General features: G+C 32.1%; 1 protein-coding gene across 8 annotated transcripts in view; it reads right to left on the bottom strand.

Annotated features, from left to right (window-relative positions):
* The window catches only part of LOC122497820 (gamma-aminobutyric acid receptor subunit beta), a 140,871-nt gene that overhangs the window by 46,442 nt on the left and 68,379 nt on the right, over positions 1-26,050 (bottom strand). For all 8 annotated transcript variants that reach the window (XM_043605138.1, XM_043605133.1, XM_043605130.1 and 5 more), the window contains 2 exons: positions 25,410-25,547; positions 22,953-23,237 (listed from right to left, as the gene is read on the bottom strand). In XM_043605138.1, the coding sequence (XP_043461073.1) occupies positions 22,953-23,237; positions 25,410-25,547 (423 nt within the window). The remainder of the gene's footprint in view (positions 1-22,952; positions 23,238-25,409; positions 25,548-26,050) is intronic.

Raw genomic sequence — 26,050 nt, 5'->3', positions numbered from 1 at the left:
AGTTTTTCGGGGTCGCTGATTTTCAAATCGGGCATCAGATTTTCAAAATTCAAAATGGCGGATTCAATATAGCAGTCGAAAATTTAAGAAGTTGTGTTAAGCTTTTGGAAACATATTCGATCCGACATTTTGAATTTTTAAAATCTGATGCCTTATTCGTAATCAGCGACCCTGAAAACCCTCGAGTAATGATTTTCAAGCGAATCCGGTGAACTAAAATTTTTTTTTTTAAAATTATACCCCATTTTGGATCCGACCCTGATTTTATATTGAATTCCATTTTCGTTAACATAAGTTGAATGTTAAGTACTATTCACAATATCGAAATTTCCATCTTAAGTTGAGTTTATAGCGTCAAATCGCTAGTGACAGAATTTACTCCTTGACCAACTTTACTCCTGTTTCCCCTTTCTTAATGTCCGTACGGTTTGTCCCGAGTGAACTCGGGGTACATTGACTGTTCCAAAACGGTTAACCCCGATTATACTCAGGGTAACTAAATACACTGTGTGACAGTAAAATAACACTTTAAATCGAACATATCCTAACTTGTTCGTCTTGACAAACTGAAAAGTAGTATGCATAAAATTTCCCAAACACCCAAAAAAATTTAATTTTAGGGGCAAAAAATCGTTTCTTGTGTATTTATGTAAAGAATTACTCATAACTTTCTTAATTTTCAGCTGATTTTCAAAATTGTTTTCTTGTTTAAAAGGGAAAAACCACATCTTTTTAACCGTGTATTTCTCGTTTAGTCAAAATAAAAATTTACAAAACCGCATTTGAAAATATTTGGGATTTTTCGATTTTCTTACATTTTTCCAACTTTAACAAGGTTTTTAGAATAGTATTCGAATTTAAAGTGTTTTTTCATAATAATTTTTTAAAAGTATACTTGATTAAAAAATTGTAATACAAATTGACGGAGTTACGTGAATTTTAAAATTTTAGAATTTTTACGCTAAATTTGCAAATACAGTCGAACCTGGCTAAGTGAAAAACCTCTATTAGAGACAGCAATCGTCAGGTCCCTTCATTTTCCCATGTAAAAACCTCTATAAGTGAGAATCTGTAAGTGACCGATATTTTTTCTTTGCTAGACCTCTATAAGTGAATGAAGCTCTCCTTGAACCTCTATTAGTGATTATTTTTCTTAAGTAGACCTCTATAAGTGACAGGAGCATGTCTCCAACCTCTGTAAGTGAAAATCTTTTCCTCATATAAATATTCTACTGGGCAATAGAAGTAAGTAAACAGTAATTGATTAAACCTCTATGAGTGAAAGAGTGCACGCTTAAACCTCTGTAAGTGCGAGAACCTCTATGAGTGACTGAGGCCGCTCTTCAACCTCTATAAGTGAAAACCTCTATTAGTGAAAAACCTCTATAAGTGACAAAAAATTCACGGTCCCTTGTAATGTCACTTATCCAGGTTCGACTGTACTTCAAATTTGATGTGGAACGTACATAAGGGTGCTTTAAATTTTGTTTTCACCAAATTCAATTGATTAACTAGAAAGGCAAGCATGTAAAACTGTTTTTTGATAGATTTTTATAACGACTGAGTCCGTATTTAAGAGGAGAGTCCGGTGAAATTTAAACTTTTCTATTTACATTGTGTCAATGATTTTTCAAACATTACTAGCGCCTCCGACGGCCTTCGGCCGTCTCCGTTGTTGCTATTCCTTACCGTTTTCCTTTTCAAAAATTAACATATTTTCTTTTTTTAAATTTTACTCCTATTCGTATTAATTTTGTATTATGTACTTTTTAAAATTAAAGTTGGAATGTATTTTTATTTTTAATGTAAAGAAAATAAAATTTTATAAATTAAAAAAAAATTTCCTTTAATTTAAAACAATTTAGAATTGAATTATTTTGTTTGTTTATTTAATAATTTTTGCTTTCTATTGCATTATTTTAAATAATATAATTAACTGATTATTAGAATATAAATTAATAATTAATTAATTATATATTTAATTATGCTAATAATAAAATTTATTTTATTATTTTTTAATATATATAAAAATTGATAATTGATTCCATTTTTTAAAAATTATTTTGAATTCATTTTTATTATAAATATATTTTATTTTTTAATTTTAAGAAAGGAAAATTTAAAAAAAATAATTCAATATAATTTCAAATTTGAAAAATATTTCTTCTTATTTCACATTTAGTAAAATTTTTGGTAGTTATGAAATTTTCCTTTCTTGAAAAAAGTAATTGTTTTCTAATTAATTACATTAAAATAAATTTTCTTCTAATTATAATTTTTTATATACGTCTCCGTTGCTGCTATTCCTTGCCTATTTCCTTTTAAAAATTCTACTTCTATTTGTATTAATTTTGTTGTATGTACTTTTTTTTAAAAGTAAAGTTGTAATTGTAATGTATTCTTAAATTAAAAAATGTTCCTTTCAATTAAAACAATTGATAATTTAATTATTTTTCTTTATAAAATTTTACTTTCTCTTGCATTAATTTAAATATTAAGTAGCTAATTATTAATTTAATTATTTAATTCACATTTAACATTTTAATAATAATTTAATAATAAACAATAAATAACGTACATAGAATATTCATGTTTTTTGTAGATTTCAAAAAAGCGCGCGTTATTTTTGCCAGGGCCAATCTGATGATCTTTTTAACTGAGAGCCAATCACGTGATTGCTTTAACAGAAATAAGAGGTTATATCACATGATACAATTCTTTTTTAAATTCGTTATTAAGTACAATTTTAACAACAAAATTCGTACAAAATGATAGTTTTTAACAAATAAAAAATAAATGCGTTGTAGTGAACACTTATAAATATAATTTTATATATTTTTAAAGCTGAAAAATCTTTTAAGGATTCGACTTTTTTCGAGAGCCATTCGAGATATTTCGATACTTTTTATGCCATGTCTTTTTTAAGAAAGGATTTAGCACCTACACAATGAATAAAGAAAAGTTGAAATTTCATCAAACCCTCCCCTTAAATATGGACTTTAAATATTTCAGTCGTTATCTAAATCTATCAAAAAACAGTTTGACATGCTAGCCTTTCTAGTTAATCAATTAAAGGTGAAAACAAAATTTAAAGCACCCTGATGTAAATTCAACATCAAATTTAAAGTAATTGCAAATTTAGCGAAAGAATTCTAAAATCTTTAAATTTACGTAACTCTATCAATTTGTATTTAAATTTTTTTAGAAAATACTCATTTTACGCAGAATGAAGTACCTATAGTTTAAAAAAATTATTATGAAAAAAATTTTTAAATTCGAATACTATTCTAAAAACCTTGTCAAAGTTGAAAAAATGGAAAAATCGTAAACATTTTCAACTGCGGTTTTGTCAATTTTTATTTTAACTAGACCAGCAATACATGCGTTAGAAATATGTTCTTTTCCTTTTCCAAACAAAAAGCAATTTTGAAAATCGGTTGAAAATTTAGAAAGTTATGAGTAATTCTTTACATGAATACACAAAAAACGGTTTTTTGACCCTAAAATGAATTTTTTTAAATTTATCGAATTCGCTTGAAAATTATTATTCAGGGGTTTTTGGGGTCGCTTATTGCGAATCTAGCATCAGATTTTCAAAATGTCGGATCCAATATGGCAAATATTTTCTTTTAATTTTAAACTCACCAGATTTGCTTGAAAATCGTTACTTGTGGGTTTTTGGGATCGCTGATAACGAATCCGATGTCAGTTTTTCAAAATTAAAAATGTCGGATCCAATATGACGGAAACGTTTCTTAAAATTATATCGGATTCACTTAAAACTCGTCTTCATCTGGGGGTTTTTGTGATCTCTTATTACGAATCTATTCTGAATATTTTTATTTTAAATATTCAAAATTTACCTCCTCACATTCGTCCACTGAAAACTCAGTAGTGTTATCTGTCGGTTCACAGGCAATATTACTTCACTGGAAACTCCGAAGAGCGAATGGCTAGAGTCTTATCTCGCTCTTGGGAATTAGTCCTTGAACGGCCAGGATAGGTTAGATTCTATAAACACGCAGGGCCGTACGCGTATTTTTGTGCCTTTCAATTTTTTCCAAAGCGTGACGCACACGGGGCACGAACATCACGCACAACGTTAGCTATACGCTCTTGCTTGTAGATTTCAGTTTCTGAACCCGCCTATTTTTCTCCCTCCGTCTGTTTACCGTGCCTCTCGCTCTTCGGAATACAGCTCTTCGGAGTTTCCAGTGTACTTTACAAAGGCTAACCCAACATTGTTTAAATTCGACTATCATATTTGTCTAAAGATTACGGTTATCTAACCACTATTCTACCAAGAGTCCATTCCTTTTGTGTAGTTAAAATGCAATCTAAATGCTATAAAATTTTTTTTGACAATCATATCTAATGTAAAATAGTACGCTGGAGCTACACTTCTTTTCAGTCTCACTTACTTTCATAGTTTCTAGTCTCGCTTATTTTCACCTAGGATCGGCCCATTCCCCCACTTACTGTAATACTATGCATTTGTAAATATAAACTCAAATTGTACGTTACCTTGATTACCTGTAAACGAATCTTTTTTTTCAACTTCCATTTCTTTACAACTTGGATAAAATTAAATAAAACACTTCTTGATATATTACTAATTTATTATAATAATAATGCACAATCTCTAACCTTTATTTTTACTGTATACTGTAAAATATTTTGACATAAATAACTAACATAACACTCAATTTCATGCCTACAGTGCGCAAACGCAAACAGAGACAACCTAACATTTTCATTGGTTCGTTTTCAAATAGAACGAGCCAATTAGATAAGCTCCTCAAATGCTATGGATCACGCCTCGAAGTGAAAATAAGTGCGACTCTTAGCTTGGATTTGTTTCGACCATGTGAAAATAAGTGAAGCTCCAGTGTAATCAGCTATTACCAAAAACCCGCAAGTAGTGGTTTCCAGAAGCTTAACACAACTTCTTAAATTCTCTATCGCTATATTGGATCTGCCATTTTAAACTTTGAAAATCTCCCAGTGGGCACAGGGACGTCTAAAAGACGTCCCTTTTTGTCCGCGGACAATTCGGGGACAATGATGGTAATGTCTCTGAGTCATCAAAAAGACAACTAAAAGACGTTCTATGTCTGGTCCAAAAGACGTCCAAAAGACGTCTAAAGGACAAAAAAGGACGTCTAAAGTACGTCTTAAAGACGTCTTTTGGACCACCTTTTTACATTCCTTCAGATCTTAAATAAACATTTCTTTTCTAACATTTTCTAAGTTGAAACTCAGTAATATTGTATTAAATTTATTTTAAGTTTAATTTTATTTTTTCTAAAATGTAGAGAAATAATGAAAAAATTCCTACGAATCTGGGATCGAACTCGGATACCTTGGGCTTGAAGCACTGCGCCTTAAGTACTTCAGCCGTTCAAGACAGATATGAACCTCTACAAAGTTAACGATCTCACTTGTCAATGAAATGAATTTAACTTAGAAAAATTCCAATCACTTTTACATTGATCAGTTTCTAAGTCCAAGTTGAACTTAGAAAATAATATTTTCTATTTATGCAACTTTTTCTATTTTCAAATGTTGAATGAAAAAGACGTCTTTTAGACATCTTAAAGGCATCTAATGGCCAAGACATAGAACATGCATAGGACGTCTTAAAGACGTCTTTTTGTACAAGTCCAAAACACGTCCGCAAAAAGACATCTTTAGGACGTCTTTTAAACAAGTGTGCCCACTGGGCTAATGCCAGATTCCTAATCAGCGACCCCGAAAACCCCCGTGTAACGATTGTCAAGCAAATTCGATGAATTAAAAAATTTTTCAAAAATTATCCGCCATATTGGATCCGACATTTTGAATTTTCAAAAATAGACACCGAATTCGTAATCAGCTAACGAAAAAATTATTAAAGCATGTTGAGATTTAAAATTTTCTATGCAGGGTAAATTGAACCATTTTGGTGCCGATTTCTGCAATTTAATTAAACGTAGGGGGGTTAAAAGCTCACATACACTTAAGAGTTGGAGATGGCCCTCGCTAGATTCAGACTAAAATTTTTGGTATGGACTTCGCGCATGCTATTAATCTTAAAAATGTTAAAATTTACAAAGTTTATAATTTCAACATTTGTCAAATACAATACTCCCTTCACATTTTGAATTATAATAAATTATACAATACTATATATCTTCCGCACTCAGCGCTTACAGTTTTTTACCTGCAGAGATAAATCTTTGCACACTTATGTATTTTCACGTGTATGTAACTGGAAAAATAAAGAGAAAATGACATCCTTAAAAATAGTTGTAACTTTCCTAGTGTTCAAAATTCTTGATCAAGTAGACTGCAGCTTATTCATATAGTAAGTATTTGTGAATATTTCTTAAATATAGGTATTTAATATAACCTAAATATTTCAGGTATGCTAATAAAATATTTCTCATGAATATTTCTTGAACTTATCTAGGGAATGTTCTATATTTGTGGATATTTACCTATTTCCGTGAACCTCCTTGGAATATTTTTTGGAAGGTTCCGAATATGCTGGAGGAATATTCCAGGTAGGTTCTTTAAATCTTTTGTGCTGACTGGGCTATAATATCATACATTATAAGGGAACTAGGGGGGCTTTGCTCGCCAACCCACTATTTAAACTAAAAATAGGGGGTTGGCTACAATACATATATTCTAGCCATTGGAGGCGAACTTCAGAGCGATGACCTTCAACCTGATTTTGAGGATATGTTCGTCTCTTGACCTACTTCTATGACCTGAAGTTATGTTAAATATACTATAGCCATTGGAGGCCAACTTCAGAGCGATGACCTTTGACCTGATTTTGAGGTCTACGACCTGAAGTTATGCCATTTGAGGCTAACTTCAGGGCACTGAAATAGTCATCAGATAGTCATTAGTGTTAAGGGTCTTACTGGGAGTTGTACTGGTCATGGAAAGGGGGTTTGTGACGATGTGAATCATCTGTAATCGTTATTAGTAGCCTGTAATTTGGTAGTAAAGAAAGTGTTAGAGGTCGGGGTTTGAGTAGTAGAAAGAGACAAGTAAGAAGAGCAGGCAGAATGCTGTGTTGTGTTACCTTTCCGACTTGAATTAATTCAATTTCCAAAAAGGAAAGTACCAGCTCGGTAATAGCAAAAATGATAACGCCCTAAAATTTTCTAAAAAATACCTAATTAACTAATGAATTTGAGAGAAACATATCAATCCCAAATTATGCAGTATGATGTGGCATTGCAAAATTTAAGAAAATTAAATATTGTTCAGAATAAACAATTGATATTTTTGAGGGAACAATTTCAGGAACAGTCAAACAATGATACTCAGCAGATTATGCAATTTATTATTAGTAGATTAGTTGCGAGTAAAACACATATTGACATTAAGATACCCATCTTTGATACAGAATACTCAGATTTTTTGTATAGATTGTAAATATTTTTTTACTTAAACAAAACAGTGAGTAAAAGTGCGTATCAAATCCGAGTGGTTAGCAAAAAAGAATTGACTCCTCTAAAGATGAATGAAACTTATATTTTTTAATCAGGTAAAAGATGAACAATATTGTATTGTTTTCAGATAAGTCATCTGAATTTGAAGACAACATACTTTTTGAATGTCCAGAACTTAACTTGGATAAGGAAATATTATTCATGAAAATGAAATGGATAACTTTATTTAGAATGATTTTATTAAAAAAGAAGGTGAAGTTTTTGAAGCATAAGGTGTCGGTGGATGACATTCGACCTTTACAGGGTAAGCTGCAAATTATTCGGAAATTTGAGAGTCCAGAAATCGAAGGGAATACTGTTTGGCATGCGAATTTGATTGAACTATTTCGCGAAATACTAAAGAGAAAAATCCATTTGAGTGGATTATTGGAATAAGTGGAATTCTTTATCAAATTGATGATTCGGGAGAATGTAGGATTGTTTCTTAGGTTATTCGGTGTTTACACTCGGCTTAAATTAATTATACAACAATCGAAAAAGAACTCTTAATAATTGTGTATTTAATTACAAAGACTTAGAACATATTTTATCGAACAAGAATTTTTAGTTATTACAGTACACCAGGGTGGTTTAGCAATAAGATATTGTAGTCTAATACTACAAGGGTGATAACAAATTAAGATTTTTGTTGTAAAAATTGGTATTTTATTTCGTTACGCTGAAAAAGGGGATTTATGAAAAATTGTGATTTCACGGGTAAATTCTTTTAGGTTAAATGAAATTAATTGTAGATTAGATCGAAGTATAATTAATTAAACTTTCTTTTAATTCAAATACGCGGCAACGCCGAACATTGGCTTCGCAGGTAAGTTCATAAATGCGAATAAAAACTATCCCAGTAAATACAAATAATATACAATGGTTATGTATAAATAATAAGTTACACCTGTAATCAGACATTTTCTTCTTCTTCATCTCAGGGCAATACTTGCGGTTAGCAATTTTCTGGGGAATTAAAAAAATTTCCAAACTGTAAATTGGGTTTTGAAATAATTTTTTGTAGAACCTAAAGGATATTTCATACATAGTCACAATAAACAATATTTGAACCTATGAAAATTAAATCTTACGGTAGTAACCAATTACAACAGATCATTAAAATAGTATCAGAAACCATATTGAAAAATTAAAGTGAGTACCACTGAAGTAATTTGGAGCATACTGCGAGCATTTTCCGAAATCACCCACTGTATTATCAATTATTAAAACATTTATGCTTCTTTAAACTGTTGTTTTGTGCTTTTCGTACATAAAATGACAACAAGTTTAAATTAAAAGGAAATAAGTTGGACTAGTTGAATGTTTGTGCAAATTTTTATATATTATTTTATTTAGTGAAGTAGAAAAAATTATGTCAAACAGCAATGCAGCACGAGAGTGTGTCCTTTCATTAAAAATACAATATTAAGTTTTTTTCACTGTATTTTTAGGAGATTTTGGCTTCTAGTCAAAAATGGTTTAATGTTATCATGACATAACCAAACTATGTTTCATTTTGATTCACAAACGGCATTGACAGTCCAAATCAAATCTGGACTTATTTTCTTCTTAATTCTTCTGCCATAAGGTGTATACATACTTTCTAAGAGCTTACGTTAGGTACATAATAAATGAATATCATTGCACATCATATTTAATAAAGAATAAAATATGAACTTACAATGGATACAAATCAACAAATTGAAGTTGTGTTATTGTAACATTGCACTAATATGACTGATTGGTTTTGTCAGTTAAACTGATTGTCATTTTATATACCAACGGCACTAAACAGCATTTTCCAGAATCATGAATGTTCTACTGATCTGTAATACAGAATCTTAACTCCAAATTTATTAAAAAGAAAATTGAAAAAAAATTATTGTGGCATTTAATTTTATGACATATATTCTTGTAGGAAATTGAATGGCGCATACTTTTTCTTTTAACATTTTTTATAGAACAAATACTTTCGAAGATAATGGCCAAAAACTTAAACTTTTAAATTAATAAAAAGAATTAAACTTTAAAACATAAATCATCATATCTTTGGTAATTATCATTGGATTCAAATAAAATTTCGTATAAAAAATAAATGCATTTGGGTCAAGAAAAGGCAATGACAAAATAAAAAATCATTAATTTTTTTAAAATTTTGCTTTCTTAATTAAAAGAGGTCAGAAATTCTATTTTATCACATTTGCCGATAAAAAGATTGCAGGAAACTTTATAATTCAGAAAACTTCTAGTAAGACATTTGTTTGTTAGCAATGTTAATCCATATCATTAATCATAGATTTTAGTAATCTTTTTGATTCACGATAATTAAGGTAACATAATTAGATATCTCATTTGATAACAAAGAAAATCAATTTAATATAACAATTACTATAATTATAATGTTTAATTATAAATTATTATAAATCTCAACATTTAAAATCACTTTTAAACTGAAATTTTATGGAAAGTCATTAGATTTCTATTAAAATAGTGACAGAAAATTTACGAATGTTCGAAATTGAATAAATTTATTTTACCAATGACACTGTTGTTTACAATGTAAAAATAAATATAATTTAATTATTAAATACTTTTTATATTAATAAATGGTTAAATTATTATTCTTTTCATTGAAATTTTGTATTTAAGGGGAAAAAACAGAAGTTGTATACATCTGTGAGTATAGGGTTGAACTGGCGATGTATAAGGCGCAGCGCATTTTTTAGTTTATTTATATTTTTCTTAATAGTTTTTAACAAATCTGTTTAAATCTATATTAATAAAATCAGACTTCTGTCTGTACATTGCTCCAAACTTGAAAATTTTTATATATTTTTTCGTTTTGAGACATTAGAATTCGAAAAATGTAAAAAAAATTGTCTGTCTGTCCTTCTGTCTGTCTGTATGCAAAACTTTGTTCGCGCATCAATTGAAAACGGTTTAACCAATTAAAGTGAAATTTGGCAGTCTATTAGGTATTAACGTAACCTAAAATCATAGCCTTATCCGATTAAAAAATATTAACTTGAACGAAAGTTATGACATTTTTCCAAAAAAGTCGAAAAATCAAAAAAATGCAAGTTTTTTATTTTTTGTAAAATGAATGAAAAACTATTCTTAGCTAACTTTTTCAGATAAATACAACCCACTTCTACAATAAAATTTTTAAAAAAGACGTATTTTGACATTTTTTTTCGTTTTTTTAGATCAACTTTTTTCTAAAAAATAGTGATTTTTAATCTTTAAGCAAGCTTTTCAGGAAAAGTTATTAAAAAAACAAAGTTTTTTTTTAAGTTTTTTATTTAAAGATCAGTATGTAAAGTAAGAAATTTGCTACATTAGACAAAAATAATAAAGCTAAATGCCATAAAAGACTATTAAATAAGTAAAGTATTTTTGAAGAGCACAAAAATAATGAAGCTAAATGCCATAAAAAAGAAGGAAAAATGTTGAATTATAAGAAATTCGGTTTTTCGAAATTTTCATAATTTTCCATAATTTTAGATTTTTTACCAAAGGGTGGAGATAACAAATTAGGTAAAGTATTTTTGAAGAGCCTAAAAATAATAAAGCTAAATCCCATAAAAGAGAAGGAAAAATGTTGAATTTTAAGAAATTCATTTTTTTGAATTTTTGATAATTTTTGATTTTTTGCTAATGACGATTGCTCTTCTGCATTCATTCTGCTTGTGCTCTCAAATAGAATCTTATTTTATTTTATTTTAATTTATTCTAGAATAAAAATTGGTCAAAATAGGCAAAAAGGTGAATTTCGGTGATCTTGAGTCGCTAACGAAAAAGCGAAAAAAACGAAGAACAAAAATTAGTCTTTGAAATTTTTCGCAGACAGCTTGGAAAACCAGATGTTCAAATATCCCAGAACGAAGATATGAAATCGAAAGCAGAGTTGTTGAAGGAAACGGAGAAAAAAATGGTAAAACTTCCATTTAAAGTGGGAGTTGTTCACAATAAGGTATATTCCAAATGTTGCCAGACGAAATCTAAAATTCAACAGGCATCTATTCCTTTAAAGAGAATTACCTCAGTTACTGAAAAACGACTTGCAAACCAAAGCAGCCAAAGCGGCCGCTACAGCATCGGAAAAAACATTTTTTTTCCAAAATTACAAACTTAAATATTCTGCGGGCTTGACAAATATTCCCATATTTGTAAACGAGAGAAAAGGAAGTATGGATGTGTCCACATTATGCTTGAATTTGGGTAGCAAAATGTCATCAGAGAGTTCTGACAAGTCTTTTAATGACAAATTGAATGTGGCCATTTTTTCACAAGGGAAGAAGGAGGCCAGAAGGGAACAGCAACTTCGTCGAGGATTTAATGTAATTTCTCCTCAAGAAATTCCCACCAAGGATACAGTCATGCAGAAATTAAATATTTCTATTCAGGAGGAGAAGCGGACATCACAGTACTTCAGATGCCTCCTTGAAAGCGAAACGAATAGACTCAGCAGGCAGTGCAACAGTTGGGAAGACGTTATTTCGAAAGAGAATCCATCAGAAGAAGCAAAAGCGCTCATCAAGCAAACTATTGGACAAACAAGGTTGCTGTTGAGGAGAAAATTCGAGCCATTCAAGAGTCTCGTTGATCGATGCGTGGGAAGCTATATTATAACCTACCAAGATCTAGAAGGATTTAAAGATATGATAAAAATAGATGTCAGAAATTGCGAATCTGGTTTCGAAAACATTGAGAAAATGAAGGCCAATAGCTGGATAGAGGATGTTGAGAAAATTCCAACTAGAAAAAGACTTGTGTCTAAACCAGTTTTGAAGAGCCAGGACGAAGTCGACGATGATAACATGAAAATGGAAATTGCTTATGTTTTAGTTCACTTGAGTGAATCTATAAGTTACATTAATTCGAAAAAATCACTGGGAAAAGTGAATGTTGAGAGTGAACGGGATATCGCAGAAGAAGTGCCTGAAGTGCACATTAAAGCCAAGAAAGAATTGAATTTTGAAAATATGAGTCCCTTTTCAAAAGATGATGTCTTTGAGGAAACGAATTCAAATAAAATGGAGACTCTAACTAGAAAGAGAAAACTAAATTTCGATTCAGAGAATTCAGTTATCAACAAGACTGAAGAGACGAAAATGACACCAAAATCGCTTAGATTAATTAAGAAGAGCAAATTGAATTCCGAATTCGAGAATTTAACTTTGGATGAAATCAAGGACAAGAAAATGATACCAAAATCACTAAGATTAAGTAGAAAGAGAAAACTAAATTCTGATTCAGAAAGTTCACTCATCGATGAGGGTAAAAAAAGAAAATGACGACTAAATCGCCGAGATTAATGAACAAGACCAAATTAAATTCTAGTATAAATCATTCAGTTATTGAAGACTCTTATGAAGACGGAATAGACGATCAAGATTTGTACAGAAGGTCTTTAAGTAATCGAACCACAATTGGAAGTTTAACTCCAAGATCGGCAAAAAGATTAAATAAAGAGAATCCAGTTTTGGGCAAACTTGGAATGTCGCTTGAGAGACAAAATTCTTTAAGCTCTTCGAAAAAATTCTTGGATCTCCTATTTTGAAGTTATCATCACCTAAAAAAAGAAAGGACGTATAAAAATTGGTTCTATGTCATGCCCGATCAGAAGTGTAAGGAAAAGTTCCCAGAAACGAAAAACGTTCATCGCGTTGCGGGAAGTGGAACTTGCAGGGTCTTCCGAACTGCCCTTGAGGAGACGAAGAAGACTTTCGCAAGAACCAAAAGTAGAAAAAAGGCGTAATTTCACACCACAACTTTTATGTCTTTAGTCAACATTTTGCTTTGTTCTGTTTAATTTAATTACTCTGATTTTCATTTGTCCTTTTCCAATTTTAATTTGTTTTGTGATTTTTATTTGTCCTTTTATAATTTTATCTTTTGAACTTTACTGTCAATATGTTTACTTTCTTGTTTCTGTTGCCTATGTCCAATTACAATTTTATTTTTACACTTTTTTTTACACTTTTTTAACATTTGTTTTTTATTGTTGTGTTGTGAATGCCGCTTTGACATTAAAATAGTTTTATATTTTAACTATTGACGCAGGAGAGCCGCAGGGAACGAACAAGGTCGCATCAGCGACAGAGTTGGAGCGCCGCCCTTGAAGTTGAGTCTCCAATGTGAGAGAAGGTGCGCATCGGTGTTCATAGCTATAGGTATACTAAAGCATGCTGTGGTATATCTATAGCTATGAACATCGATGCGCACCTTCTCTCATTGTAGACTCTGCTTGAAGGCTAAAGTCTTATGCAGGTTCTACACTTAAACCAAACGGACACTCGACACAATGCGCGTGCCCCCTCTTCTTCATCTACCAAATGTTTTCCCCTCCTCACGTAGGAGAAGTTAGCATTGGAGAGGGGGCACGTTTCACGTGTCGGGCATCTAGTGTGGAACCTGCATTACGACAGTTCCGAGGGTGGGTATAGGGCTCCAAAAGAAAGGTTACGGGTTTTAGTGGGTCGGGCTGGCAGTAGGTCGCCAGTTTATTAAAATTATTATAATATTTATTTACCTTTATTTATACTTTTTTTTCATTGTACCAACCCCACATAACCTTGGAGTGCGGAATCCAAGGTATCTGTAGGCAGATTTCCCAAAAGTCCCTAAGCAAAAAAAAAAAAGGAGACCGTAAAAGTGAAAATATGGATGATTCTATTCACAATAAGAAATCTCCACAATAATCTTCGGCAACAAAAAATATCTCCGAAACCATAATTCTTGGAAGTTTAAAAATTCCAGCAAACTATATGCACACTGAGAAAGAGAATATTTCGCCGGGAATATTTGGACATAAAACATTATTCAACAGTCTGAAACCCATTGAAACACCCAGTGAACAAAAATTAATAAAAAGATTTTTTGCTAAAGGGTGGAGACTATTCAAATAGTAATATTATACTACCGAAATAGCTAATGGTAACTAATTATTAATTTTCCGGTCAAATTAAATTCCCGGCTATTTGCTGATTTTCCAGATTGGTAGAAATATTGTTAAATGTATTGGTAGAAACTTTTAGAAACCCGTCGAAGACGGGTACGACAGCTAGTTTTCCTAATAACTTCCTTACTTGCTAATAAACAAATATCTCACTGAAAGTTTTTTGAATTATGTAGTTCCCTGCAGACTTTCTATGGGAAAAAGGGAGAAAATCGAATTTCTGACCTCTCTTAATTAACAAAGCAAAATTTATAAACAATTAATGATATTTTGAATTTTTTATTTTGTCGTTGCCTTCTCTATACTCAAATGCATGTGTATACTAAATTTCATTTGAATATAATAATAATAATTACCAAAGATATGATGATTTATATTTTAAAATTTAATTAATTTTATCAATTTAAAATTTTTAGTTTATGGCTATTATCTTCCAAAGTATTCACAGTTTTCGTGCTATCATCATAGTTTACCTACAGTAGACCTGAGGTAAGATTAAAACTAACGTCATGACTGTAAGGTTATATGTAAACATTCAGGTAAGATTACACCTTAAAGTTGAGACAAGGTTATTTTAAAGGGTTAAGCTGTGGTAAGGTTATTATTAAGTTGTATGGTTGAGATAACATTACTAAGTCAGATCAGCATTGACAATTTAATTAATAATATATATAATTAATTTATAAATATTAAATAAAAAATTTAAGTATTTTGTCCTGCTTTATTTTATAAACCTAACATGCCCCAGAAAATTATGAAAACAAATCTGAGAAGATTTGGGTTCGATCCCGATATCGTTACGCATAAATCAACTGAGCTAAGTTGGGAACAAATAAAGAGAAATTCAATGTTGCTTTTAAAGGGTTAGTTATCTTCTTGATAAGCTTAAAAGCAAAATTGATTTTGACTTTCTCAGTTACCCACTTAGCACAGTGGATTGGGTTATAAGTTTATGCGCACCGATCCTGGGTTTGTATCCCAGTATTCCCAAATTGGTTTTCTAAGTTTTCTGCGGCATGTTAGGTTTACAAAATAGAGCGATGAACAAACTTAATTTTTGTATTTAATATACTTATTTATTAATTATAATTAAGCTTGCTGCCATATTGCACGGTAAGCTTGCTATGTAAGGAACTATTTGATTATAGTTTAATAAATTGATTATTATTTTATATTTAATTAAAAATTATATAAAATTGTAACAATGATATAATAAAACTCTTGATTAATTTCTCCAAAAAATTGAAGTTGTGTATTATCCGTGATCAATAGATAATAATAAAAAATTGTTAACATCGTAATAGACGTTAACTTTTAACATTCTCTAGTAATATATGGTGTTTTAGACGTTTACGCTGGAAGTGCTTAATTTAGCGTTTAGCAAATCAAAATTCACCATTTCAGTCACTAACCAACAACGTTTGGTTGGTCGAAAACTCCTATAATATTGTGAAGGATCTGTTCAAGAAACGGTTACTTATTATACCCTGTGTAAACACAAGTCGTGCACAAGTGATGTGTTCGAGCCATCTGGCAGTGAATTTATGAGTTAAGGTTTTTATTATAATCCTCTAACTCCATGATAGATGTGTAGAACTACATCTCTTGTGCACTAATTTTTTCTCACAGGGTATAGGTATCCGTCCTCTGAACAGACTCTTCAAAATATTATCTTACATTGAGATTAGCTTAACTGATAATGTTAATAGTTAACGTCTGCTACGACGTTAAGAATTTTTTATTAATATTCATTGATCACAACTTCAATTCATTGCAGAAATCAATAACATTAGATTTTTATTATAACATGGTTACAATTTTATATTATTTTTAATTAAATATTAAATAAGGGGCCGTCCATAAACCACGTAGCCCCATTTTTTTGGGAATTTTGACCCCCCCACTCCCCCACGCTATTACATGTATTAGCACCATTTTTTCCTCTTGTAGTAGTCAATTGCTTGACCCTCCCCTCCCCCTTAAGAGGCTACGTGGTTTATGGATGGCCCCTAATATAATTTATTAAAGAATATACACTTGAGCTTCACTTATTTTAACCAGGTCCACATAAATCGACAGGCAGAGACGCACTTATTCTTATCTCTGAGACGTAATATTAGAATTGATTTTATTGGTAGATTCTTTAACATCAACCAATTAGAATGCACGGCTCCGCCGCTGGTTGTCCACTGCCAAACATAATAATCGATGTCTTCGATGTGCTGGGAGAAGTAAATGCTTATCCACTGCCAGAAATGATTGACATCATGGATATGTTCGGTAGACCTTGACGTGGTGGCGGGGCTTTCAATAAAGGGCAACCAAACAGTACCCTTTACACATATATGGGTTACACACAATTACATCACTTATAGATCTATCACTTCACACATTTTTACAACACACTTATATTACACCCATATGTACATATATTCGATCGTCCCTCAAAACGGGACAAACATCAAGTATGAGCGATTGTAAAAACATGAAAAAGTACCTGCGGGGTAATGCTTCGGCTAAATCCCTCACTGATTCTAATCGTCAAGCGCTTGGTGTGAGGACGGTGGCCAGTGGCCCAAGGATGCAGGAGGGCAACAACGCGTTGGTGGTACCAAGAGTTGTCTTGGACGGAGTAGATAAATGAGGAAGCACGAGCAGTGTTACAAGTCAAGCCAGCTGTATTTCTTTATTTAGTAATGCTTCTGCATATGACATTACTAGCTGCAACAAAGATCGAGATGAATGCATTAAGCTGTGTGAGAAAGAGGCACCATGCATTCGAGAAATGGAAGAAAAGGTTAACAAGATGCTGAAGTTCTATGAAGTTCAGAAAAATGTCAATATGACAGTCAAAGATGAACTCAAAAGCTTAACATCGCTCATACGGGATATCTAAGAGAAGCACGCAGCAGCGACTAAAAAGGACGAGAAATTCTACCAGGGTTTGGACTAGTCTGAAGAAGCACGCCAAGACCGAAGGCCGAGACGAGATCGTTGTAACGTAATTGTGTTAAGAAACGTTGTCTTAGATGCTCAGAAGGGTAAGAGAAATAGTTCTGAGTCGACGAAGGGCTTCAAGAAGAGAAAAGAGGAAGGACCCCAAAAAAAGACTGATGGCAAGAGGATTAAAACGGCACCACATGTGGTTTCTGTCAACAAGGGAAGACAGCAACAACAAACAATGATCGTCAAAGTGGCTGAAGGCACGTCATTCTCCACGGTGTTGAAGAAAGTTCGTGAAGAGGCTGACCTGGAAGCCAGGTAGACAAGGGTTGTGGGAGCTTTACCCACTAAAAAGAGAGACCTTCTTATTAAAATTGGAGAGACTTCAAATAAGGCGTCTTTCACCGAAAAGGTGACAAAAGTAATTGGAGCTTTAGATAAGGTGCAGATGGCGGACCGGCAAACGACGCTGAAAATCCGCGATATGAATGCCCTTGCCGAAAAGGAAGACGTTCATAATGCCCTGGAAAAATTCTCTTTGGTACCATCAGGAAGGTAACGGTCCTTCGACCAAATAAGGTGGTTACCAGCTCAGAAGACGCTGACAAGCTGGAGAAAGTTGGGCATGTTAAGATTGGTTTCGTGTCCTGCAAGGTGAGAAGAAGAGTTATTGTCAAAAAGTGACATAGGTGCCTTGACTACGGACATGTAGGTCGAAACTGACAAGGAGTAGATAGGTCGGTCCTTGAGGAGGCAAAAAGACTTTCGCAAGAACTAGAAATAAATAGGCCAGTACAAGAACGGGACGGAAGAGTTGCGTCAGCGACTAAACTGGATTTTTACCTGACGAAGTTTAAAGCCATTAGGTAGTTCCGTGGGTTGAAGAAAAGTCTAGATAAAGACAGGAATGGTTTTTAGTGGGTTGACCAGAACAAGAGCATAACAAGAACATAACCTGGAATTCATTACCCAGGTATCTGAATTTAGATTTTCCACTTTCGACTACAAAAAAATGGAAATTGACGGAGAACCTTTTAAGTTAAAATAACTGAGACTGGAAATTAGTTAAATAACTGAGACTGAAAAAAGTGAAGCTCCAGTGTTTAATCAAACATTTACTTACGGGATGAAGATAGCAAAACTTTCCGCAAGATTACGTTCTACCAGGGCACAGACAGTTTTCACAAAATCTGTCAACGTACAGTGGGCACGTATCTTTTAAGTTACTTAAATCCAAAAGTTTTTTTTAATGTATGCAGAAACGTAGTTGTAAAATAGAAAATACAATAGCAATGTAATGACACGCTGCAAGAAGTGCATCACAGCCAGTCCCTAACACAAAGCAGAAGCATGCAGCGAGTGTAAAAGTTTCTTATTTCGTAATCGTGTTTATGCATAAATTTAAAAAATCTTTTGGATTTAGGTAATTTACAAGATACGCTGGCAGATTTTGTTAACAGTGTACTAAGAAAAAAATGCTATTGAATGTATAGCACGCATTTTCGTATGAGTTCAAAAGCACATGTAATTAACTTGATGAGTAGTTCAGTTCGTCGCTTAGGGTCAGCATCATGCCGACTCAGCTAAACGGTGAAAGAGATGCCGTCTCAAAAAGAAAAGTGAAAAAAATGATTATTGTTCTGAAATGTCATTTTCTGAATTGTCATGTTTACGAAATGTCACTTTTGTGAATCGCCATTTTTACGAATTGTCACTTATGCGAAAAGTTTTTTTTCGAATTGTCATTTATGCGAACTGCTTACAAGTTTACTATAGCAATTTTTACAAAAATGACAATTCGCAACAGTAACATTTCGTAAAAATGTCAGTTCGCAGAAATGACAATTCGCAAAAGTGACAATTCGTAAAAATGTCGATTCGCCATAATTACATTTCGTAAAAATGACAATTCGCAAAAATGAATTTTCTCAAAAGTGACAATTCGTAAAAATGGCGATTCACAAAAGTGACATTTCGTAAACATGACAATTTGAAAAATGACATTTCGGAACAATAACGATTCGCATAAATGACAATTCGAAAAAATGATATTTCGCAAAAATGACTTTTCGAAAAAGTGGCAATTCGTAAAAATGTCGATTCGCAACAGTGACATTTCATTAAAATAAAAGTTCGGATAAATGCAATTCGGTAAAATGACAGTTTGGTCAAATGACATTTAAGTAATAATCATGCGCCTCAATTACTTTTTCCAAATAATTATTTCTCAGCGCTTCCGCGACATTGCATAGTTTACACAGATTTCGTGAAATGCCATATTTTTCCCTTTACTTTTTGAGACAGCATTTTTTTCTTCGTTTAGCTGAGTCGGCATGATGCTGCCCCCAAGCGACCGACGATTTGATTAAAAGCATTTTCTTCAGGGAATAAAGTAATTTCATTAAATTCTTAAAAAAATAAACAATGATACATCCCAATCAGCACAACATTTTAGCTCTCCCCCTGTGCGAACACTGTCTGGACATGTTAATACAACATTGCCAGAAAATATTGAGGTAATGTTGCCTCGCTATAGTGAGGTAACATTACTTCGCAATATGATAAGAAATATTATAATTATTTTAATATCACAGACGCACAAAAAAATAAATGTGTGCGTTGGGGGATCGGACCACCCTTTCCTTATGTGTTTTGATGTGGTGAACACGAATCTGAAGTCTATTTTGTGCCAGCACGTCAGGATTTCTCCTTACCTCAAAAAATGTTTTGGATTTAATATGACACAAATATTTTTAAATGATCATGTATTTGCTTGAATCTTCTTACTCGGAGGTTTTTAGGTTCGCTGTTAACGAATCTGAAGTCAGATTTTTAAAATTCAAAATGGCAGATCCAATATGGCAGACGAATTTAAAAAAATTGTTTGATTTCTATGACACTTGATATCTAGGGGTTCTTGGGATTGCTATTTTGAATTTTGAGAATCTGACTTGAGATTTACAATTAGCGATTACATAAACCTCTAGATTACTCCCGAGTAAGGCGTCATCTTACGAGGGGGAGGGAGGGTAAAATCTTCTAAAAAAATGTCTTATGTAATTTATAGATGGCCCCTAAGAAGATTTAAGTAAGATAAGATAAAAAGATAAAGATAAGATCATTTAAAAATGTTTGTCTGTCATATAAAATCTGACACATTTTTTGAGGTTTGAAAAAATCCTGACGTACTGGAACAAAATGGACTTCAGATGCGTATTTAGTACATCAAACTACATAAGGATAGGGAAATCTGATCCCACAACTCCGACACTTTTATTTTTTTTTGTGTGGCTGTGTAATTATTTAATAAAACATAGTGATATAATATATATTATATAATTATATATTAGAAAATTATAATACTTTCAGGCAATGTTGCACTGTTAGAAAAGTCTACTAAATGTAATAAATAGTATATGAAGTAAGTATGCAATACCTCTATTTAAAATGTAAATACTATAATATTAAATATAATACAACCCAGATGCCATAGAACATTTTTGTTCACGAACATCCGAGGACAATGATGGTAATGCTTCTGAAACATCGTGTTGGCAACTATAAGATGTCTATAAGTACCCTAATATATTTTAAACATCCCGGTCAAAATAACTGGGAATCTATGCATTGGTGAAAATCAATTTTCCATAATCGGATTGGCTTAAAATTTGTTACTTGGGGGTATTTGAGGTCACTGATTACGAATCTAAAGTCAGATTTAAAAAATTTTAAATGGCGTCTTCAATAAATATATGCTTTTGGGGTCGATTTTGGTTCTAAAAGATAAAGGTTAAAGCTTTTTTTTAAGTCATATTAAAGCTTTTTATGCCTTCATATTTTCTTTTCACAGGACTTCAAAAAGTCCAAAAAACGACGTTTTTTGGTAATTCAACAAACCTTTTTAGGGGTATGAATAAATTCAAAATTTTTTTGTATTTTCTTCTTCATTGACACCCAAACATTCAATAAGCACAGGAATTTTGAATTAAACACATTAATGTTTTTTTCTTACCCAGTGTTATATTAAATTTAATGTAAATTATATTAAATTTGGTGTAAAAGTATATTAATCTTGATAAAAATGGATATATTAAATTTTAAAACTGGTATTGCATATTTGCCTCGTATACAATTTATTAAATTTAATACAGATTTTTCTAACAGTGTCTTCAAAAAAAGTACACTATATTTATTATCTCCTTATACTTTATTCCTTGCTCTTCGGACATGAATCTGTATTGCCCAAAAAATTATTGATTCCTGCTTAGATACAAATGATTCATGTCTGGAGATGGTAAAGAATATTGTCCACTAAAATATATTTTTTGAACCACAATTATTTTTGTCTGGACGTTAAACAGTCATGTTTCTTTTTCTTAGTGTAGTTTACAATAGAAAAACAATAGGACAAAATTCAATGTCCGCTTTAAATAGGTCAGGTCATAATTTCGGCGTGGGTAGAGGTATGATTTGTTATAATTTTTTACACATTTTCATGAAATTAATTTTCAGTTTCATATTTTATGTTTCAAAGTGCTTTACTTAGCTCAAGTAACAAAAATGTTTGCAACATTTTCAAAGTTATAGGTGTCTACTACAAACTTTAATTATATCGGAAAGCTTCTTTCAATTTTCAAATTGAGTAAAATGCGGGAAGTGAGAAGAAACGTTTTTTATCACATATTGAATGTCATAGTAAGTGAGAGACGCATAAAAACCTTCTTCCGAGAGAATAGATTGCATTACTAGAGTAACATTTTAATTATTTCCTTCTATAAGAGAAACAGAAAAATAACAATTGAAAATTTTTTAATCGTAATTTGTATCAAAATGTCTCTTATTATTTTTATTTTATTAGATATACTCTGCAATAGTTTTAAATAATTTTTTTCAAAATACATCTACTTATTTCAAAGCTACATTTATAATTTTAACATTTCGTCAACTAAGTTTAATATAATACTTCAATAACGTTTTAACTACTATTAATTTTAATCTTATTATATAAATATTTTCTTTTTCTCTTGTTCGAAAAGAAATAAAGCTGTCACTTGAAAAGGATTTTAATTCACTTTACTGTACAGGACCGATTAATATCCACGGTTTAATTGATTTCATCAAAATATTTTTCTCAGCGGAATGAATTTTTATTATTCAATCGCGCACATTTTCAGATTAATTTAAAAGATTTAATAACATCAACTATGCATTCAATAAGGTTTATAATTCATTTAATAAATGAATTATTGAATAATGCATTCAAATAAGTTGTAGTTTTCAAAATTTTCAATTTTGATGTCGAATGTTTGGCATTCAAAGTCGCTATTTAAAAAAATAACTTTTGGAATGCGTAATCATTTTTCAAGAATAATTTATTGTTTCCAATTATCAAATTAATGTGTGAGAAATCTGTCCTTGGTAAAGTTTGGAAGAAAGAGAGACGCGTCATTGATTTACTATAATTCTGACAATCTGTGATAGAAAAGTCCGCTCTCTGATAGTGGACGCGAATTGAAGAGCCGCCATTCCGTTTCTCAAATTGACGTTGTAACACTTACCGAGTAAGGATGCGAAGACCATGACGAAACATGTTCCTAGATAGACGTCGATGGACTTGACGTAGGAGATTTTAGGAAGGGCCGCATTGGTCGAGGACATAAGGGTCGTCATGGTGAGCACAGTGGTTACTCCGAGGGCGACCCGAGCGGGGGTTGCGTTTCGGTTTAGCCAAAAGCTCACCCATGATATGATCACGATCAGTCCAGAGGGAATGTAGATCTGGATCAGGTAGTATCCCATTGAGCGAACGAACTGAATTTCACATGCCAAACGCGAGTAATTACCTGTGAAAAAGAAAAACATCTCAGTTGTGTCAAATCTGTTCTGAAATTTTCTTATTTTACATTTATGTTTTCTCCAAAATTCTGGAAATTTCTGCATGTAATTTATCATTTAATTTGTTTGCCTTTGAACAATGGTTATAAATAGGTAATTGCTGCTTTTCAGCAAAGTTACAGCTGTCAGATTGATACACAGAGAAAAATGTTTATTCCTAGCAACCAACATTTTGTTGGGTTAAGCAAATGAAATAAATTTCAAGCAAATGCGTTAAATTTTTAAAACGTATATCCGACATTTTGTATCAGTTTCTTTCGTAGTTTTGCTCCTCTTTCTCCACACTTATAATGAACTTTTTAACAACTTATGACTTTCTGGTTTTTATCATGTGAAAGAGCGTCTCAAATTCTATCTAAATAGTAAATCAAAATATATGATCTGTTCTAGAAAAAACAAACAAAAACTCAAGTTGAATAATAAAATTATGTAAAGATGTGACTAAAAAATGGAATAGAACGAATGTCGTACATAAATTTGATTGTAAAGACTGCCCAGCAACAAATATAAGTGAGACAAAGCGATTATTACAAACTCTTATCAATGAACACAAAAAAGTGAACAATAATTCTGTAATGTTTACCGATATCGTATAAAGTTTAATCACGATTTTCATTGGGAAAATGATAAAATATTGAACAATTAACCTAATTTTAAAGAGCGACGAATACACCGGCACACAAAAAAATAAAATTTTGAGTGTAAAGAGGGCCATATGGTAGGTTCGCTTCCTTAGAATGTATCTAACGAGAAAAACGTAGTCGGATCTAAAGTTTAGTGCTGGTATTCTTTTCAGGCCTTCACCAAGTGGTGAAGTCTGAGAATTATTGAACATTGCGGAGTAATTTAAAAATCCTTTTTAAAGCTCAATATTAAAATATTTAATATCTGGCACGCGCCAGAGTTGAGATAATATCGTTTAGATCCATCGAATTACTCTTCAACTAAATGTCTAGAGATAAATTACTCTACAACTAGATATCTGGAGACCAATCAAGACCAATTGAGGCTCCGGATATTAAAAGGGCACTTGCAGCATTGATTTTAAATGTTAAAACTGACCTTTTAAGATCTGGAGCCTCAATTACTCTACATTTGGCTGTCTGATGCCGCTTAGAGAGGAGAACCATCCCGATCGGGACGGGCTATACTTCAGCCAGATTAATTGCATGCTATTGAAGAGAATATTGTTATAGAGGAAACCATTACTGATGAGTAAAAATTCCTGAAGTGGACCTCTGAAATCTTTTGTTCACGCTTATAGCTCAAGTCAAGTGTTTTCGATTACTAGACCCTATAGTGGACACCCTACTCCACTTTTTTGAAATCTAAAATTAATGCCCAATTATCATAAATTTTCATTTACTGACCATTTAGTATCCTGTTGTCCTGTTGGTTTCATAGGAAAAAGGGTAGTTGAGGAACCATGAGCAATGTTAGCTACAGATATTGTGGGACTGCTTACTCGCAGCTCTAAACGAAATGTCTATGTTCTACATTGGATATACAACATTATAGAAGAATAGTTATACAAGATTTATATACTAAGAGAATCGAGATCCTATCGCTTAGGAAAGCTAGAGGTTTAATAATAATATCAACAAAAATTTACGATCTAGCTATTTTACGTTGGGGTTCACCTAAATTTTTGCTTACAGATAATGGTACAGAATTCATAAATAATCTAATAAAAGCTTTACTTAAAAAGTAGTTAACGTCCTGAATTATCTAGAATGACACTCAATTGGCAAATTCTCAGATTAAGATTTGCAACCATATTATTCCTTATAATTGAGTTGTGTGTTCTAGATTTATTCCCGTAATATTTCTTCCTGACATATTATAAATTTAATTTCAGATTGCGTTCCATCATCATGACAGCGACATACAGAGGGGCTATTTTCGGCGTTCACCCGGTGTTAACACCCAGTTAACAAAAGTCCAACCATCAATAATATTTATTAACATTATGTTAGAATATTGTTGATAAAAAGAAGAAGGTTGCATATTTTTTCAATTATATTTTGAAAAAATGTATTCTTCCCTAAGGCTTCAATATATACTATTTCACTCGATGGTATGCGAGTATTTCAGATCTTACATTAAAAGTCATACATTACCGGTGGTTAAACTAATCTCCATGGCCCGCTGTCGGTGACCAAGAACCTTGAACTGAGGTAGGGAAACTTCACTGCTGACGCCTACGCTGTGCATTCCTTCATTCCACTTGTACCGGATATCCGTCATCGTGTATCCGACTGAAAATAAAGAGTCCCCTCTTGCGGTTGGTACGTACCTTGCCGAACCATCAAACTTACGTAGCCTCAGAGGGGGCCTCCACTTACCCTTACCATTTTATAACACTAATATTGGTTTTCATGTGTTCACATTGTGTTTACACGAATTTAGATTGTATATTTTTTAAAAATGGACTTAGAGCGTTGAGCCTAAAATTAAAGATAAGAGACAAAAAAAGAGGGATATTTTCACTGTAAACCTATTCTTTCTAATTCTCTCCTTCAATTTTCTTTCTTTCCCTCTCTTCAATTAATAATTTAGAAAGAGTAGAAAAAACAAATTTAAAGGAGAGAATAAGTCAAAGTTACTAGATTGATACTAAACCGCCGTTCCCAATTAGTAACCATTTTGTATACGTCCCTGAAAAGGTAGGTAGTGGGGTGTGTTACAGTTTCAAGTCCAGTAGTAGGGTTAATTCCGGACAATGTTACAGTTTGGAGTCCTGAGTGTAATTACATTTTGT

The sequence above is a fragment of the Leptopilina heterotoma genome, unplaced genomic scaffold (genome assembly GCF_015476425.1).
Source record: "Leptopilina heterotoma isolate Lh14 unplaced genomic scaffold, ASM1547642v1 Lhet_14, whole genome shotgun sequence".
Lineage (NCBI taxonomy): Eukaryota > Metazoa > Arthropoda > Insecta > Hymenoptera > Figitidae > Leptopilina > Leptopilina heterotoma.
Note: the sequence above shows the minus strand (reverse complement) of the source record. Positions and strands in the feature narration are given on the sequence as shown.